Here is a 20,000-nt window from a genome sequence, read left to right on the forward strand (position 1 = left end):
ATATATATTATGTTTTATATATATTTAATATATATTATGTTTTATATATATTTAATACATATTTATTATATATTTTATATACTATATTTATAATATGTATTTAATATACATTTTTTCATTTTTTTTTCTGTTAAAACATCTTTCTCTTAATTAACTAATGATGATCATTGATGTGAATTGGTTTTTTCCAAAGTCTTTACTTGGCAAAATAACAAGCTGGCAGTCCTGAATTGTTGTTGTCAGCACATCCCCTTTCTTAAATTGGACTGGCCTGGGGGAAGTGTGACAGAGATGGTGCTCTCCCTGGAATTAAAGGAGAAGGATGGCCCTAAACAGGGTTTCCAGAGGCTCACAGTAAAGTGGAGGGTCATTTGAAAGGCAGATCTTGGTTTTGACCATAAGTTTGCTGTTTTCAGTGGACTTGAAGCTGCTTAGAAACATCCATGAAGTGTTCTTGTCGGTGGAGTCCGCAGTGGAGATTGCAGTTCGCTGAGTCATTGATTGCAGCTGCCTCCGGGCTCTGGTTCCCAGATGTGGCGGTGCACGTCTCCAGTCCCCTTGGTGTGATTGTTTCTGCCTCCAGTCATTCCACATTGGTTCCTATAGCTAAGGCTTGACCAGTAAGTGCATGCCTGCCATGTGAACTACTCAGCTGTAGGTCACATAACCCTCAGCAGCCTGGGCAAGGCCCTAGACTTTACATACCTTGTAGCGTTGTCAGGATAGTCTTGGCTCCCCTCTGCCCCATCCCCGTAGACAGACGGAAGGCTAGGAAGGGTTGATGTTATCAGGTCTCCCCAGCACCAGATCAGTGATTTCATTACAATGGTGTTTTCTGAGTGTTCTGTTGGACTGCCTCTAAGTGAGGCACGAGAGTAGAACAATACAGACTTGGGGAGAGAGCAGTGGCAAGTGGTTCTCTGGCAAGAACTCAACATTAACATTCCAGGAGCCAGGTGCTGAGTACCACAGGCAAAGCACGGTGGCTTTGAGGTCCCATCCATGGTCTCTTCCTCGGCCCCCTTGATCAGGCTGGGACACAATGTCTCTGATATCCCTGTGAGCGTCCCTGGAGAAGTGGTGTGCCATGAGCAGGAAGGCATCATGTACCCCCATCAACCCACCAAAGCATGAAAAAGAACATGTTGCTCTTAGTGGCAGTGTTAGCAAAGAATAATGCGTTCTTCCCTGCGCCCTCATTCCAAGCCTAAGGGACATCATGTGCCCTTTCCTCTTGCCCAGGTGAACTTCTATTATGTTAGTGCCACTATTCAGTGTCGTCTTTTCGTTCTGCTACTTCGCCCTTGGACATTAATCTCCCAGCTCTCAGTCTTGAAATCATTTCACCCTGCAAGCTTACCTTCCCTACTGTATTAGGTTCTGCCGAGAAACAACCAACAAGAGTGGGGGTAGGGAAGAGAAGGGAGAGAGATTGTTTTATTATGGGAATTGGCTCACACAATTATGGAGGCCAGGAAGTCCTGCCATCTGCAAGCCGGAGACCCAGGAAAGCCAGTGGTCTAATTCAGTCCAAGTCTGAAGGCCTGAGAACTGGGGATGGGGTGGGGTGTGGAGTGGGTTGGGTGGTCACAGTGTAAGTCCCAGAGTCTGAAGGCCTGAGAACCAGGAGCTTTGGTGTCTGAGGGCAGAAGGTGGATGTCCCAGCTCAAGAAGAGAGACAGAATTCACCCTTCCTCTACCCTTTTGCTCTATTCAGTCCCTCAATGAATTGGATGGTGCCCACTTACATTGGTGAGGGTGGATCTTATTTGCTCAGTCCACTGATTCAAATGCTTATGTCTTCCAGAAATTCCTTCCCAGACACACTCAGAGATAATGTTTTACCAGCTATCTGGGCAAGCTTTAGCCCAGGCAAGTTGACACACAAAGTAAACCATCATGTATATCCTCTGCAGAACCTCCTGTGCTTTGCCACTTCTGAACAATGGAGAATTTTATGCCTTAGGCATTTTGGAGGTATTTCCTTGCACATAGATATTTGAGATTGTTTTTAAGATGTGGGAAATTGTCAAAAATGCCAAATTCTGGACAATGAGGGATTTCATATATATATATTCAGAATTTTTTTTCTTTTTTTCTTTTTTTTTTTTTTTTGAGACAGGGTCTCGCTCCGTCACCCAAGCTGGAGTGCTGGAGTGCTGGAGTGCAGTGGCATGATCTTGACTCACTACAACCTCCGCCCCCTGGGTTTAAGCGATTCTTGTGTCTCAGCCTCCTGAGTAGCTGGGATTACAGGCACGTGCCACCACGCCTGGCTAATTTTTATATTTTTAGTAGAGACAGGGTTTCACCATGTTGGCCAAGGCTGGTCTCGAACTCCTGACCTCAAGTGATCCACCCGCCTCAGCCTTCCAAAGTACTGGGATTACAGGTGTGAGCCACCCCACACAGCTGGATTTCATATATATTCAGATTTAAAGGAAGTTTGTGGAAGTGGAACTCAATTCTGAGTGGTGGTGTGATTTCTAGAGAATTCTCTGGCCAAACGACCACTGTCATGATGACTAGTTTTGTGTTTTTAACTGTGGGTCCTGTGAAGTGTACCAAAAGGACTGCTTGCACCTTGCCTCAGGAATGCCTCTTCGGATTCCCAGGGCAGACCTAATGATAGGAATATTCACACTACTGATTTTAAAATTTCAGAAATTTTAAAAGTGAAGTTGAAAGAGCAAGTCTTGAAGCAATCCCGATGACGCAGATGGCTCCTTATTTTTAACTTAAGGGCGCTTGTTCCAGAACTGTGCACAAACTGTAGCTGTTACCATAGAAACACTCTCAGTCCAGATAGGAACAAAACATTCGGTCCATCCAGTTTCTCTGCCTCTTAGTTTTAGTTGCCAGGATCAGTCCTGCTGTTCATCAGTTGTCGGAGATCAGTGTAGTGTTATGATTCCAGTTGAATTTGATCAATCACTTGGATTTTTTCTTCATTTCTCAAATGACTTCCTATCTGGGTTTTAGGGGTGGGGCACAGTTGTGAGAAATAAGGAAAAGCATCTTTGCCACTGAAGCTCTGTCTTCCCTATTCTGGTCAACACGAAGAAGCCTGTAGACTCACTGCTTTTTATTTGATGAAGTTGCTCTCTGAAGATCTGTCTGTTGCAAAGGGAGAAGATGTCAGGGCTGGGAAGCTGAGGACGGGGTGAGATATTGGTGTATTAGTAGACCTTTCTTATCCCACATATTCTAGATTCAGACTTCTCAAACTTCTGACATAAAGAGTTGAGTAGAATGGACGCTGGTTTAGTTCAATCTGCTGAAGTGATTTCATTGTCCATCTGACTTACATCTCAGCTGATGTTTTCTTTAACCTTTGCTTTTTATTTAAATGGGCATTTACAACAAGAAAACTAAGAGAAAGTGGAAGAAGTATCGAACCTGTAGCCGTAATTGCAATCTGAAGGTCTGAGGCTCTAAGCTGACCCCGCGTCCTGGAATGTGCCATTGGGATCCCTCACGACTCATCACCATGGGATAGGACCGTGGGCTGTCCAGAGTTCTGCTTGCTATTCCAGAAAGCAGCAGGATTTTAGGAACATAAGAAATGATATTGTAGACTGCAGATTTTTGGTATAAATTCAAATAATTAGGGATTATTCTTGATATGCCTCAGAACTTTTTATTATTGAAAGTGCATTGTTTTCCTATAAAAATGCAAATCGTATTTAAGATTTTCATGTGAACTGTGAGAGTCTAAATAGTTTCTGCGGCATAAATGCATGGTTTAATGGTGGCTGGGTTGTAACAGAAAAGTGTTTGGGCAAAAATCATAAGGGAAAAATGATTCATATTTATGTCTGTCTACATTAGACCTGCTCAGGGAATAGAATTTGGGAATCACATAATAAATAAGAAACCTGCATGCTTGATTGAACATTTGCTTTCTTCACTATCAGGACACGGGGACATATATTTAAAGGCTTTTAAAGGCATTTGGGAGAGATTTTATATAGGCCATAAAATGCATTACCCCTCAAAAATAAGAATCACTGAAGAATATAGTTGACTCACAGAAAAAAAAAATCCTCTCTAATTTTAAGCTGCTATTAGTTCTCTTTACAAAAAACTTGGGAAAGTTATTTTTTTTTTTGCAAACTTTAACCATGACCTTGCTTTACTTCCATGTATTTAATTTCACTGAAATGATATTTCAAAGAAAAGCTTTTCTGGAAATTGTTTTTCCTTTAATACCCAAAATTGGAACAACAGCACACACAGGAGCGAGGCTCCAATGAGTGGATCAGCTGTTTGGCGTGGATGTAGAAGAAAGGTGCATTGAAACCCAGTACATCTGTGTTTAGCCTTAGGCAGGAAGTCTGTTTCTTCAAGTAAACCTAACGTACTAAAGATACTCCCTGCAGATGGCTCGTTTCCGGCCCATGGCAAGGTAGACAAGTCATAAGGTTTTAAAGGCAAAGCCGTCTTGTCTGTCTCATGGGGACGTAAGAACAATCGATTGTTGAAGGAATCCTAGTGCTTTTGGCTTCCAGTACAGACAGACAGACAGACAGATGTGCCTCTCTCGACCTTGCTGAAGCAGGCCCCAAATGTTCACACCTAGAACATGGGGACAAAGAAATTGAACTTTCCAATATGTTCCAGTTTCTTCTAGATTCATATATAGCTCTGAAATGGAGATTGTTTGCATTGTTGCGTTGTTTTGAAATTTTATTATTAAATCCCACAATTCGAAGGCACAGAAATGTTTGCCTAGCGTTCAGCACAGCCCAAACATTTCCAGATGGGTTGCAAGAAGTCAACCTCATCCAGATTTTGTTTCTGCTAGAGAGGTCGTCCCTTGCCATATGTCCTTGCATATTTTTCCTGCCAGCTGTGGGAAGTGACAGGACATGGTTTAATTTGGGCTGCTGTTCTGTTTCTTTATGCCTGCAGCAGACAGGTCTTTTGAAACTCACCCTTTGCCTCTCCTCCCTCCTATGATTCATTTTTTTCTCATTCTTTTTTTTCTGATAGTGCATATTACTTGAGATTTTCCTGGAAAGGTTGTGATTATCTGGAATTGGATCTTCTGCCACCTTCAACAGCTTGAATCCTTGTAGGCTAGCAGCTAACCTAGAGCTGGCAGACTCAAATGGAATCTTGATCTCTTCATATTTAAGGCTCAGAAAACTCAAAAGGAGTGCTTTGTAAAATACTTCTGTTTATATTATATGTATGATAATTAGTATGAGTATAAAATGGTCGGGCAAAATTTAGCTGGGCTCAGATAGACTTTCCTGTGGATCAGATAAATGGAAATGAAAAAAAGTATGAGGACACAGATTTGCTGATTGTTCTTCATCTTTTATATTTATTTCTTGTCTTGGTCTGCTGTAGAATGTTCCAGAAATATCATTGGGTATAATGTCTGATTTAGCACTGACTTATTTGTGGGTTTGCTTGGAGTGTATTTTCCTTGGGCTTCGGGTATATGACTGCCATAAATTTTAATTACACTAATTAGACGTAGGTGGATGCTTAAGCCCAGTTGGAGTCCTAGCCCTGTTCCGCTGCCTCTGTCATTAGTTTTTCTGGTGACATGGTTTGGCACCATCTTCCAACACATTTTCCAGACATTAGTTTTAAGTTAGAAAATAACTTGTCTAATAAAGCTACTGACATTCAACTAGTGTCTTTACCTTGTTGAAGTGGACTTGAGTAAAATGCACTACATTTAAACTGTAACTTGTGTACCCGTTTCTTTCCTTAACTGTGGGCTTTCAGATTCGTTTGGTGGCTAGAGAGGGAGTCATGCCCGATCGTCATGAGTCCGTGTGCTCGTGTCTAGTTTAGGTGGAGCCTGACTTGGCACAGGGCTGGGTGGCAGGTTTTAACATGTGTGGCAATGCTAGTCAATTGGGGATATCCACATGGCTCACAGTGTAGAGAAGGCTTCTGAGGTCTAGACCCAGCAGGTGGGAAGCCAGCCTTGATTAGTGCCGTGGACCGCGGGCACAGGAGGAGGCAGTCTCAGGAGCACTTCTGCCCTACATCTCCCTCGGAGGATATAGGGCCACGTGTGCCTGTCACTTCCCTGTTCTCACAGCTCTTTGTGATCTCAGAGAAGCCTTTGGCTTTTGTTTTTGGGCGAGTATGCCAAACTATGTCCTCCACAGCACGGGGTTCAGGTTGAGTTTGCCATTCCTAGTTTCTCCCTGGAAACATATCCCTCATCTTTAACCCTACTTAAAGGGCTTAAAACATTCTACTCTTACTTTTAAAGGATGCTTTAAAAATACAGGTCACATCTGTTTCACTTAATCTGCATTCAACAGCACCTCGTGACACAAAAAGTAATGCAGTCTGTTTGCCAAGCAAGCACTTGGAAATTTCGAGGCATGGAAGCTGATAGAAGCCTCTGTTTTTCCACCTTGAGGATTGTTGCGCTTTGCATCCACCCAGATCATCTCTCACCAGCATCCACGCTCACAGGGCTGCCTCTCTTCCTCTCACATATTTGCAGGCGTGTTTGTTCACTGTTCAATGCACTCAGCTTTTGTCGAGTGCCCACTTGCTCTCTGCAAGGTGTTTTGAATTCATGTATGGCCAGGGCTCTGGTGCAGGAAGGAGCACACAGAACCAGAAGACATGGAGCATGGGGCTTCGAAGGTCTTCCCTTCAGGAGGCCAGATGATGAGTGCATTTCTCCTTTGTTATTTTGCTAAAGCGGCTGACAGTGGTTAGACACAGCTGAGGAGGCGGGAGGCCGGCAGCACTTCTAGGGGTCCAGCATGCTGTTTAGCTACTGATGAGGGTGGGCAGAAGAAACAAGCAGACTCCCTCCTGCTCTGAGACAGTTTCATGTAGGAAACCAGGAGCCTGAGCCGCCCAGAGTATGGGCATGTTGAGGGCTGCTGGCCTTTTTGTCAGTTCTTCAGAACAGGCACGATGGGGTTAGTGTCATCTCGAATCTCAGGCTAAGGGAGCTTCAGGAAAAGACTTCTGCACCATTCTTTAGGACATTGTTTCCAAATCCTTTTAAGTGTAAGGGTCACTTGGTGCAATCATTTCACTACTTATTTGGCAAAGGGAGTTTCCAGAATCAGTGTGAGACGTGGAGAAGGTGTGAAGACGGCGTTTTCAGTCCGCTGATGTCCTTGTTTCCTCCCTGTCTCTCTTGCAGAGTCGCCAACATCCAGCAGCAGCTGGCCCGGCTTGACAATGAGTCCTGGCCAGGCACGGCCGAGGCTGACAGGGACCGGCTGCAGCTCATCAAGGAGAAGGAGGCCCTGCTGCAGGAGCTTCAGCTCATCATTGCACAGCGCCGCTCCGCGGGAGATGTGGCCCGGCTGGAGGAGGAGCGGGAGCGCCTGGAGGAGGAGCTGCGGCGTGCACGGGCCACCTCCACACAGGGCGCCACGGAGAGGTGGGTTAGTGGGGACACGACCTCCAGCGGAAAGCCTGCTGGAAAAACTCCACGGGGTGGCTTGTGTGTGGCTGGAGGGTGTTCCTGATGATCGCTCAGAGCCTCTCCTGCCTGGATGTTCCCTGGCCTAGGAGGGGCATGCGGTGGGGGGCACTGCCTTCTGCTCCCTGGGCCTCTGGAGCCTCTGCTCCGAAGCAGGAGGTGATTGACACGGGGGAAGGAGTGAGGGAAGATGGGTGACCTCCACTTCCCCCCACGCCCCACCCTTCCCGAAGTTGGTGCGTGGTGCTTTCACCTGCCTTTGTGGGACAGTGTCCTGAGCAGGCTGTGGTCCCGCTCCGGCCCGGGCAGCTCTGTTGCTTGGGGGAAGAATTCTCTGTTCCTGACGTGGTGAGCATGGTGGGTAGCCACCTACTGCTTTCCTCTCCGACTTTGATTTCTAGCCAGGAGAGCCTGCTCTTCTCTGGCATTGGGAAGCTGGCCACCTGTTGTGCGTCTGTCCTGAGGCTCCTTCACCACGCAGGACATGCAAAGCCAGCATGGTTTCTTTGGTATTCGGCGGCACTGAGTCGTTCAGCCTTTCCTCGTGTGCCGTGTGTCCTGGTTTCCATCTGCTGTGTGAGATTGCAGATTGTGTCAAAGGCTGGGCCTGCCTTCCACACTTCACAGCAGTTTCTCTGTGGCTATCAGCTGGGCTTTGGAGAGCAGCCCCTCCCCCATGTGTTAAAGTCTTGCCCCCTTGAGCTCACATGAGCAGCTCCACAGAGACTCTAATAGACGCTTGGATGATGGGATCTGTCCAGATGCTCTTACTCCTGCTGTTTCACGATGGTTGTCTGTATTGTTGGGCGTCCTTTATGCTTGGATGTTCATGGGTCGTCTTCATGGGAGACAAGTCTGTGGCTTGGCACGAGGGGCTCACGGCAGCCTCAGGGAAGCAGTGGTGTTTGGAGAGTGGCGCTCAGAGTCCTAGGCAGGTGAATTTCATTTTGCCTGAGATGGTGGCATGCCCTGTCACCTCACCCAGAATCAACCGCGAGGAGAATCTGAATGTGAAAGGGACTGTGCAGCTGAAGTTTTCTCCTGTGCTCTTGCACGGCTGCGTTTGTTTTCAGCTAAACATTTCCTTCTGTTCCACCCCTGATATTCTTGTATGTGTGTTCTGCATAGGAGGGCCTGGGAGTTCCTGTTGCTTCTCTGTGAAGGGGGGAGGACTTGGCCCCACAAATGTTGCCTGCATCTCAGGGCTCCACACCCACGCTCCTTTGACTGTGGCTGCTGTCACCATGTGGAAATCCAGCACACACGAGTGCTGTGGCCCCTGAGTACAAGTCTGCAGCCCTCCATGGAGCCAGTGTTAGCCCCGATGCCTGGGTTCAAGGGCGGGGACAGCAAAGCCGGACCAGCTTTGACTCACATGGGGGTCTCACGTGAGACCAGCCCAGGTGCTGAGTCCTGGGACTCGGAGCCCTCGACCAGGACCTAATCGCCTCAAGCGTGTTTCCTGAATCTGCCGCTAAATGACCTTGGCCGGAAAAGCACATCCACATGTGCTAAGCACTTGCACGCACATCGCATGGGGGTGGGGCTCTTGTAGCTCTGGGCCTTCTGTACCGGTACACACAGGGCCCATTTCTCCATGCCACCTCCCTTCATCGGAGGGGTGCTTGCAGTTTGCAAGTATGGGGTCACATGGTAGGAGGCTTCCCCCAGCACAGGCTGGCAGCATTAGGAGACCCGGCGTGGGCCAGGTGTAGAGAGAGAGTGAGGTTGGCGCCTTAAGGCTGAGCTGTGCCAGCTGTAGAGCTGGGCCCAGTCTGCCTGTCTCACCTGCAGTGTCATCAGCAGCAAATGGGAGGTGTTTTCCGGGCTGGGGGTGTCATCCGGGGGAGAGAGAGAGAGATGCGCACCTCCTTCAGGCCTCCCGCCCCGGCAGATGATGCGTGCTGCGGCCTCCCAGCTGCTCAGACAGCATGTCTGGAGGGAGCTGGTGCACGGCTCCTGGGCGGAGGGAGCAGGCTTGAGGTGAAGGACACATACCCCAGATAATCTCTCGGATGGCTCGTGTCAACGCTTGCGACGTCCTTTGCTATTTTAGCTTGCTCATGTTAGTGTGTGGCAGGCATTTATACAAGATGCTGATGTTCAACAGAGAACCCCACGGCTCTATTGCAAGATGCCTGCCATCCTGAGAAATTCTCTTTCCCAGGATGACTGCTTTTATTATAGGGGTGATTATAAAATGAAAGATCTATCAAAAAGCAAAAATTTGGTTCTGTTGAACCTGAATTCACGTTTTCCTTTGTTATAATTTAATGACATCTTTACAATAAAGTACTTTATGTAAAGACAGTAAATTGGACTTTATATTTTCTTAATCTGTTAGCTTACTTTTCTACTCCATTTCATAGCAGTGGTAAATATTCTTTACAAAGTTCGTTTCCTTTGAATTGGAGACACAAGGCTATGTGCTTTAGGAGTTGGGCCCTGGCCAGTTTTCTGCCAGGAAACTGCATCCCCTTTTCGTTGAAAAAATAAGTACAGAAGTCAGGCAAATGTCTAAGACTCTTATTTTAGCAGTTTATGTTCCAGCCAGTTTTTAGATGTCTCAGTTATTGCCAGCGTGGCCCCTGTTTGGTAAGGAAGTTACATTTTTAGTCATCTGCAACTTTCAGAATAAGCAGCATAAAATTAGACTGCACATGTGGGCACTCATGGGCACTTGTGTGTGATCTTGTATCCAGATGCGCTGTCTCTTGCGTGCTCCGAAATGCACCTGTTTGTATAATGACAAATGTGTTCTATTGGATAGAAGGGGGGAATTTGATCTAAAACTTTTTTCACTACAGATAATCTGAAAATAAGTCATGACTAAAGACAGTCTAAAACCGAGCTGTACATATGAATGTATCTATATGTCATATGTGTGAAAAGAGAGCTGGAATGCGCCGACGGATTTAGCGATGGGTTGGAAATTCTACCCTGGTCACTCAAGAGTGGAGCCAGTTTTCAGTAGGAACTCAATTTCGATTCTATTAACTTGGGATTTGAGCTAATAGAATTCAGGTTGGGTTAGAATTTCTGAAAAGCATTAAGAAAAAAGTTAATAGCCTTGGACCGGGCTTGGGTAAATTCCCTACAACAAATTGCTTCCTGGGGCTGGTCACTGTTTGCCACTGGATATGGTCTGCTGGTGTCGTCTCTGCCCCTGGGGTCCTCTGTGACTTAATAGTGTCCCGGTGCTTGTGAGAGTGTGTTCCAAGTTACAGCTCCAAAGCCCAATGAGGGATGTATTTTGAACTCACTTTAAAACTCTCTTTTAAAACTCTCGGCTCTCCATCTTCTGAAAAAGATGGGGTTTTTGAGGATATCGCCCTGGATAAGCGTCAGGTAGGATGTGAGTATCACAGAAAATTGGGGAAATGTTTTTCAGTAGTAAAGGAAATGCCTGTTTGTTGGTAATGTGCCTCGGCTTTAGGGTCAAGCCAGCCTGACCGAACTTTGAACTTGCGTAGCAGAGGCAAGCTACTTTATATGAATTTCTTCATCTGTAAAGCAGGGATAGAATCCAAAGACCAGTAAGGAATGAGGCAGTACATACAAAGCAGTGTGCCTTTCTGTAAGCCCCTCAGTGGAACTTCAGAATTGCTTTTTTTTTTTTTGAGACGGAGTCTCGCTCTGTCGCCCAGGCGACAGAGTGCAGTGGTGTGATCTTGGCTCACGGCAAGCTCTGACTCCCAGGTTCATGCCATTCTCCTGCCTCAGCCTCCCGAGTAGCTGGGACTACAGGCGCCTGCCACCACATCTGGCTAATTTTCTGTGTTTTTAGTGGAGACCAGGTTTCACCACGTTAACCAGGATGGTCTCGATCTCCTGACCTCGTGATCCACCCGCCTCGGCCTCCCAAAGTGCTGGGATTACAGGCGTCAGCCACCGCGCCTGACCCCAGAATTGCTTTTTAAATGTTACTTTCATTTGTACAAGCTATCAAAACATTTTCCTTAAAAATTAAAATATGATAGGTAAGTGGGATCTTAGAACATTCTACTCAAGAGTTTATTACAGCTGTTCTCAAACATTTTAGTCTCAGAACCTCCTTCCAATGTTAAAATGCTGAGGATCCCAAAGAGCTTTTGTTTGTGTTGGTTTTTTTAAAGTTCTTTTTTCTAACTGTTTTGTTTTGTTTTTCATTTTTCCCCACCCAGGGACCTATCAGTGTTTATGTGGATTTTTACCTGTCAGTATTTACTAATTTAGAAGTTAGCCCTGGGAAATTTTTTAAATATTTATTTATTAAAGATAACAATAGGCCGGGCATAGTAGCTCACACCTGTAATCCCAGCACTTTGAGAGGCCAAGGCAGGAGGATTACTTTAGTTCAGGAGTTCGAGACCAGCCTAGGCAACATGACAAAACCTCATCTTTACAAAAAATACAAAAGTTAGCTGGGCGTGGTGGCACATGCCTGTGGTCCCAGCTACTTGGGAGCCTGAGGTGGGAGGATGGCTTGAGCCCGGGAGGTGGAGGTTGCAGTGAGCTCTGATCGCACCACTGCACTCCAGCCTGAACAACAGAGCAAGGCCCCATCTCAACAAATAAAAAAAGGCAATAAAAACCCTATTATGTGTTAATATTAGTAACATTTTTATGACTGATAACTTTTTTGAAACAAAAAACTATAGTGAGAAGAGTGGTATTATTTGCCCTTGCTATCCATCTCTTTAGCGTCTGGCTTGCTAGAAGGCAGCTGCTTTGGCCATTGGTGCATTCGGCCTGTTGAGATAGGGTCATTTTGAGTGAACACGTGAAGACCATCTGGCTGCCTACCGATATGCCATTGGGAAGGAGGGGACCTCATAGGATCCCTGAAAGAGTTTCGGGGATCCGCAGGGGTCTTTGGATCATGCTTTGGAAACCATTGGTTTCAGTATATGATATTGAACTTGAAAGTGGGTTGTGTTGTGGCTCCATTTAGGACGATGCTTGTACTCTCTTGCCAGCTGACCTCTGCATGGCACCATTTGGAATTTTGTTTGCATCAAGAGAAACAAAGGCTCATCAGAATTTATGGCATGTGGTTGAAACTTGTAAACAAACTCAGACTGGTTTGTCTTCCTTATCCTAAGTTGGTGGTGCATCTGTTTCCTTTATGGGTGATAGCAGCTCTTTGTCGATCACGTGTCATTTGCCGTACATTATTTTATCTATGCAGCATCAGTTCCCTGAGCTGGAGATTGTGGACTCCATTTTTACAGGTAATGAAACTAAGGGCTCAGAGAGGGTGAGACATTTGCCTAAGGCCACACAGCTTGTGAGTGACTGGCCAGGTGGGATTCTCTGAATCCTAGGCTGCCGTCGGACACTGTGTCTGGTTTCCTCTCACTCCCACCCAGCCAAGCTCTTCAAACCCCTTCGGCATGTCCCCTTCCCTGTTGGTGGAAAGAGGAAGGTATTAAAGGGGCCTACTGTGGCCACACGTCACATTGTCATTTCCGTTTGTAAACCACGAGTGTTTCCTTCTAGAGGCAAACATATTTATTCATGGAGTTGTCCAACAACTGTTTATTGAGTGCCTATCCATGATAGGCTCGATTCTAGGCGGTGGGCTTACTGTAGTAGGAATAAATTTTATTCTAGAAAATTACTAAGTAGAAAAAAGTAGAAGGAAGGAAAACAAAAATACCTCCAACCCCATGACCTGGAGATGGCAACGGCTGCTATTTTGTTTCATTTGCTTCTAATGTTTTAACTGTGTAGATCTTAGAATTAAATTTGTTCTTGTCTAGAAGGTGGCCTAGTATGAGGGAATCTGATTTGTTCCAAGGAATTTCAACAGATGACTGTGTGCTCTGCATTTGAGCTCATCTGCTAGTTATCTGTCCTTCTGCTCACTTACCCCTCCTCCCATCCATCCAAGCAGCCATCCCCAGCCACCCACCCAGCCAGCCATCTAGCCACTCACCCACCCATCTAGCCACCCACCCATCCAGCCACCCACCCATCCAGCCACCCACCCATCCAGCCACCCAGCCACCCACCCATCCAGCCACCCACCCATCCAGCCACCCACCCATCCAGCCACCCAGCCACCCACCCAGCCACCCACTCACCCATCCAGCCAGCCACCCATTTAGCCGCCCACCCATCTGTCCACCTGTAGCTCACCCACCCAGCCGCCCACCCACACATTGATCCATCCCTGTGCCCACTCCTCTTCTCACGCATCCCCTCCCCCGTGCACTGTGCCTGGCGCTTCCACAGAGTAGCAGGCACTGCTCAGGGTGCCAGGGATGTATTTTTCCAACGGGACAAAAGCAGTCTCTCTGATCTTGGCCCTTGTGACCTGGGTGCTTTTAGAATGGGTGGTCATTGCAACCTAATTCAGCTGGAGGGAATTGATAGTGGAATGTCTTGTTATGAAAATATTCTCCCTGTCTTTGAAGTGTACTAATCGACTGTTTTCTTACCTACAGAATTCTGCTTCAGGAAAAAAGGAATTGTCTACTTATGCAGCTGGAAGAAGCCACCCGCTTAACATCCTACCTCCAGTCCCAGTTAAAAAGGTAGGTTACTTTCAAAGAGAAAACTGTATTTGTTCATAGTGTTCCAATGACTGGTACATGAACTCGTTTCTTGTAGCTTATTTTTCTCCTACTGGAGCTTGACCTGAAATGTTGTTAACACAGAATGGATACATTATATTTTTAACACGCTTCTACTGTATGACTCAAGGAATATGGAGAGAACCACATTTGGCTTCAGGGTAAATAAGAGGCCTGAAGTCAAATGTATTCAAGGATTTTGTAACCTAATTAACAGTTTCAGAAGTGTACATCTATACACGTGCACATTTTTATTTTGGGTTTTTTTTAAAAGCATGTGAATTTTTTAAGCTAGTAAGATTTGGCTGCTCAAGAATGGCCCTGCGCACATTCTTCGGCCCTGACCATATGGTAGAGTGCAATGTCAAGGGCCTTACATGTGTCGTTTTCTCAGATACTCCTCCTAACAATGCCCAGGGTGGGAACTGTTCTCACCCCAGCCCCAGTGAGCCCGTGGGAGCCCAGAGGGGATGAATGGCTTGAGCAAGTGTACCTGGCTAGTATGTGTTCCAGCCAGGACTGGGACTGGGACTTGGGCATGGGTTTCTGCTGTTGCCCACTGCTCTCTGCCACCCTTTCCGTGATCACAGGGTGAGCAGGGGTGGCTACCCTGCCATCTCAGATGACCATGCTGTCTCATTTCAGCCTGTGTGCCAGCACCCTGACGGTGTCCTCGGGGAGCAGCCGTGGGTCCCTAGCCTCCAGCCGCGGGTCTCTGGCCTCCAGCCGGGGCTCCCTGAGCTCAGTCAGCTTCACGGACATCTACGGCCTCCCGCAGTACGAGAAGCCCGACGCTGAGGGCGGCCAGCTTCTACGCTTCGACCTCATTCCCTTCGACTCGCTGGGGCGAGATGCCCCCTTTTCAGAGCCCCCAGGCCCCTCGGGCTTCCACAAGCAGAGGCGGTCCCTGGACACGCCCCAGTCCCTGGCGTCGCTGTCCTCTCGCTCCTCTCTGTCCTCGCTGTCGCCCCCAAGCTCGCCCCTGGACACGCCCTTCCTCCCTGCCTCGCGGGACTCGCCGCTGGCGCAGCTGGTGGACAGCTGTGAGGGGCCAGGCCTGGGCGCCCTGGACAGACTGCGGGCACATGCCTCGGCTTTGGGGGATGAAGACTTACCAGGCATGGCGGCCCTTCAGCCACACGGGGTCCCCGGGGACGGGGAAGGGCCGCATGAGCGAGGACCCCCACCAGCTGGCGCTCCCGTGGGTGGAAGTAAGTGCGGATGCGGCCTCCTGCGGGGCGAGGGTTACCTGCAGGGAGGAAACTGTGGGGTCCAGAGTGAGGATGGCTGGCTTTCCAGGTCCATGGTGAGCTTTACGTTTAGGAATATTGATGTGATTGGGAAGAGCACACACCTGCTCTTTCTGATCTGTGTTGGGGAAAGCTCATTGAAATTGACAAAGTTTTCTTTCCTAGGCATTTGCTTGTTTTCAAAAAAATACTAATTGTTGAAAACTAGGGTAAGAACCACACAGTCTTCCACATTCAGAGGCTGCTAGAGATGGATTAGGGCTTTCATGACCTTTGCAGCATGTGTGCCGAGATGGAACCGCCAGTGTGTGCCCGCCTGAGACCATTATGCCAGCAGGTGTCTGGTTGTAGCTAGTGGAAATCTCGACTTCTTTTGTTGCTTTGACATCTCTTTATCTTTTATAGTTTTCATAGTTTTCAAGAACATAATTCTATCAAATGTGGAAGTGAAAATAGTTGTGTAATTTCAAAAGACATGCCTGTAAGTATCAGTCATTTCTACTGAATTGGTGTCTCTGGTGGTTCTTCAAATGGAAAAACACGGAGCTCCGTGGAGCCTCATGCATTCAGTTGCTGTTGGTTCAGCTCCTCCTTGGAGCTGGGGTCTTTCAGCTTGTAGCCTGCTTGGAAGACCAAACTGCTGTTGAAGGGAATATTGACCCCGTGTGCTTTTCTGAGCCACCCATGGCAACTTTATCTTCCTTTGGTTTTAAAGAGGATCAAGAACAAGGTCTCCCGTTCCTGAAGTTCAGCCCATTTAATTGACTTTTATTTGTACAGCAAAAATGTTTTAAATGTTCCATTTAGGCAAACACTAGATAATTTGTGCAGCATAGTGGATCTCAGCCAGGGGTGTTTTTGCATCCTGCCCCTGGGGAACACTTGGCAATGTCTGGAAACATTTTTGGTTGTCACAACTAGGCGATGGGAGATGCTCCTGGCGACTGGCGAGTGTAGGCCAGGGATGCTGCTAAGCACCCTATCATGCACAGGGCAGCACCCCCTCCCCCTCGAGAATGCAGCCCCAAATGTCAAGAGGGCTGAGGCTGAGAAACCCTAGTCACGTACTATGGAGTATTTATGTGGCAAACGGTAGAAATAAAACTAGAGAGCAGAACCAGTGTGGTGTAGTGGAAACAGCTTCAAACTAGCACCTGGGAGACCAGGCTTTTGTTGCTTGCCCTGTCCACTTCTAGCTGTGTGACCTTGAACACACACCTGGACTGAGTCTCACCTTTTCCACTCTTGAATGCGGTGATCTTTGTGATCCCTTCCATTTGCCACCATTCTGTTACCCAAGAGATAGATGGATTGGTAGATCAATAGATAGGTTGATCACTCTATAAAATAGTAGTCTGTTGGCACTTACATGCGTAACCAGAGGCCATCATGTTCTGAGACTGCCCCATGGCTTTTTGGCATCTCTATTTTGGTGTCTGTCCCTGTGTTTGCAAACACACTTTGGTATCCCCAGATACATTGTTTCTGAAGTCCATATATGCAGGTATCCTTCATTAGCTTTGTTCCTCCTTATAACCACAGGTTGATTGCTCCATGTTTATTCCGTTCAGTCAATAAAGAAATATCCAATTAGGACTTTTTTTAGTCTCCCTCCTCTCTCCCACCACCTTCTCCTTAAGGGACTGAGATTCCAGAATGTCAGTCTAGTTAGGCATAAAATCTGCACAAGCCCCAAGGGCCACTTTGGGCCAGAGGAGAGACAGAGTGGGAGGGAGAAGCGCTGAGTTAATTTCCCATCCCGATTTCTTTATTTTTTTCTTTGCTTTCCGTGGCAGATGCTATAATGGTTGAAACTTCTTAGACTGGGAAGTATTTGCTTACGTGTGTAGACACTGCCATCTCGTGGTGGAGTTATATGTTATTCGTGATTATTTCTTGTGTTACACTGCCATCTTCTGGCGGATTCGTATATGACATTGGTGATGAATTCTTGTATAGCACTGCCATCTGGTGGCGGATTCTTATATGACGCCGCTGATAAATTCCTGAGTGACGCTGCCATCTGGTGGTAGATTCTTATATGACATAGGTGGTGGATTCTTGGGTGACACTGCCGCCTAGCGGTAGCTTTTTATGGTACTGCCATCTGGTGGTAGTTTTATATTGTTACGTATATTACATTGTTTCAAGGACACATATATATTATGTTGTTCCAAGGACACGTTTATTTGTATCCTTAAAAACTTGAAATAGTTGACCCTGCTGGGTGTCCCCAGAGGGCCGGGTTGGGTAGCCAGCTTCAGGCATGGACACAGGGGGGCTCCCTGCCTCCCTTGCCCCATCATGTATCAGCTGTGCTGGGAACATTGTGGTCTAAGTTTGGCCCCCAGCAAGTCTTAGTTTTTACTGACAAAATTTTTGTAAGATAAAAATCAAAGTTGTCCAAACTTGCAAACCAGCCTCTGTATGATTTTTTCCTTGTGTTTTCAATCGGAGGAAGCAGAAGGCAGGTCAGAGGAGTGGGGCAATACACTGTGATCTTTCATACTATTTACGTTTTTGTTACAGTTTTGTCTTCCCTGGATTTTAAAAGTCAAATGTGTTATGATTATGAAATACTTAGCTATTTTCATCTACCCATTAGGATTTGCTAATCAAAACCCGTAAAAATCTTGACTTTGCTCATATTGATGTTTTTATGCTACTGATACTCCGTTTAATGTTGTTGGCTTAAATTCTGCAGTGTTTTCACTTTGTGCTTTTTTTTTTTTTTTTATCTCTTCTCACGCGGCTCGACAGAAGTGCTCACTGTAAGTGGCCTTGGGAGTCCCCTTGCTCAGTGTTGTTGCTCAGGCCGCAGGCATACCTTTGTGCTATGGTTGGATGTGTTCAGGATGGCTGGGGTGTGGCCAATGAGGGTTATCTTATAGCTGCGCTTCAACACAACTTAGCAGTTGGCCTTATCGTTATCTCATTGTTAATATTCATGGCGGCTACAAAAGCTGTTTAAGAACTTTCCTAGAAGCTTTCACTGTTCATTCCCTGTATGTGTTTGTTTCCGGCATGTAATGGGATTCATTGCTGTCATATGCCACCTGGCAGCTTTGCTATGCTATGGTTTTCACTATATTTTCTTCCTTTTTACCAAGCAGTGTTCACGTCCTTGGCTCTTAGTGTCCGTCTGTCTTGAATGATGAAAAGGGAGTAAAGAGATTTTCACATGAACATGGGGAAGATTTGACCCTTGTCTCCCTGGCACTGCTCCTGAGGGTCCACCTCTGTGCCTTGAAGCCCCAGGGCAGGCGTCCGGGGTGTGGAGTGTGGAGTCTGTGCTTTTTCTCAGCCGGGGCAGTTGCTGATGGGACTTCCTCCTGGCAATTCCTACTTCCACCCACCCTGTGGGTCCAGTGACTCAGCCTGGGCTTCGAGGATTAGCTCCTTCATTTCTTTCCTCTCTGCATTGACTTCTATGGCAATGATGAGAGAGAAATGTGTCCACACTTGCGCCTTCGGCTGGGGTGGTTGCAGGTGCTTAGGCTCGTTACCTGGTGCTGTTTCCTTGCAGGCATCTACAGCTGAGTCTGGGGACCATGCGTGTCAAGGCTGGGAATGCAAATGGTAGTGGTGGGGGGGGGCTTCCTTTGCTGGGGGTTGATGCAGTAGATGGGGGGGCTTCCATTTGCAGTTGAGGGCCAGGTGTTTGGGTCCTTCCATGTGGCAGGGATAAAGAGGAGAGCTGGCGTCTGGAGTCCTGATCTGTCTGAGAGGCAGTGCCTCCGGCCACCCCAGGATGGAGGCTGGCTTCCAGCCCTGGCTGATGGGGGGAGAAGCAGCAAATTCCCCAGATGTGGTATGGCAGACCTTTGGAAGACTCACTCGGCCTCCACTTGACCTCGCGAGGCCAAAGGCCACAGCCCCATGTGTTCCGTGTGCTGTTGAATGTGTTTGTATTTCATTGCCGTGGATGATAATTTGGTTGAAAGGAGAGATGGTCACCAGTGGACTCAGTTTAGGAAGGCACAAAGGTCAACCCTTTCCGTTTCTAGAACTTAGCCAAAGAAAAGTGTGGAGACGGAAGCGGGAGCTGGCTTTGAGTGATGGTGGAGTGCCCAGCTGGGGCTTCCAATTTGATTCCGTGTTCCAGCCGAGTGCGCCCCTCTAGAAAACAGACTCCTGGGCTCACAGTTGCATTTAGCGCGGGAAGATGACATACACGTTTGTATTGGTTTTGTTAAAAGGAACTTATTGCTATGAGGAAATGGGTAGAAACGGCTGATGAGATGTTAAAAGGAAACATTTCAATGGCTATTTTTGGTTCTTGAATAAAATAGATTTGAAAGATAAAAATAAGCGTACCAGGAATAGTAGTGTGCTAACCCAGAAGGGCGGCTGGGAAGGCGCCTGCCTGCGGTCACTGAGACAGCCAGGCTTGAGCCCCAGCTTCCTCCCCCGGGGCCGCAGGCCTCCAGGTGGTGTTTTCAGAGGATGAGTGTAGGTTCAACTGTGTCCTCTGCTTTGAAGGTTGCTAATTTTTCTAGGGTTTATTTGGATAATTAAAATGTTTTTTTCCTGAGTATAAAAGCAGTATCTGTTGTATAAAACATGAGAAATACCCGACAGCATAAAGAAGGCAGTGAAAACCATGACCTCTTGGCGAGCGCCGCTGCTGTTCCCATCGGGCTAATGCTGCTTTCCTGTCTCGTGGGTGTGCGCGGCTTTCAGAAAGTGCCATTTGAGGGGCGTCTCATCATCATCTTGTGTTCTGTGTGTTCATTAAGGGGGTGGAAATAGATTTATGAA

General features: G+C 47.0%; 1 protein-coding gene across 1 annotated transcript in view; it reads left to right on the plus strand.

Moving 5' to 3' along the window:
- WWC3 (WWC family member 3) overlaps positions 1-20,000 on the plus strand; it is a 130,136-nt gene that overhangs the window by 88,172 nt on the left and 21,964 nt on the right. The window contains exons 9-11 of the mRNA XM_003261001.4: positions 7,145-7,387; positions 13,861-13,950; positions 14,635-15,200. Coding sequence (XP_003261049.2) covers positions 7,145-7,387; positions 13,861-13,950; positions 14,635-15,200 — 899 coding nt within the window. The remainder of the gene's footprint in view (positions 1-7,144; positions 7,388-13,860; positions 13,951-14,634; positions 15,201-20,000) is intronic.

This window comes from Nomascus leucogenys, chromosome X (assembly GCF_006542625.1).
Source record: "Nomascus leucogenys isolate Asia chromosome X, Asia_NLE_v1, whole genome shotgun sequence".
NCBI lineage: Eukaryota > Metazoa > Chordata > Mammalia > Primates > Hylobatidae > Nomascus > Nomascus leucogenys.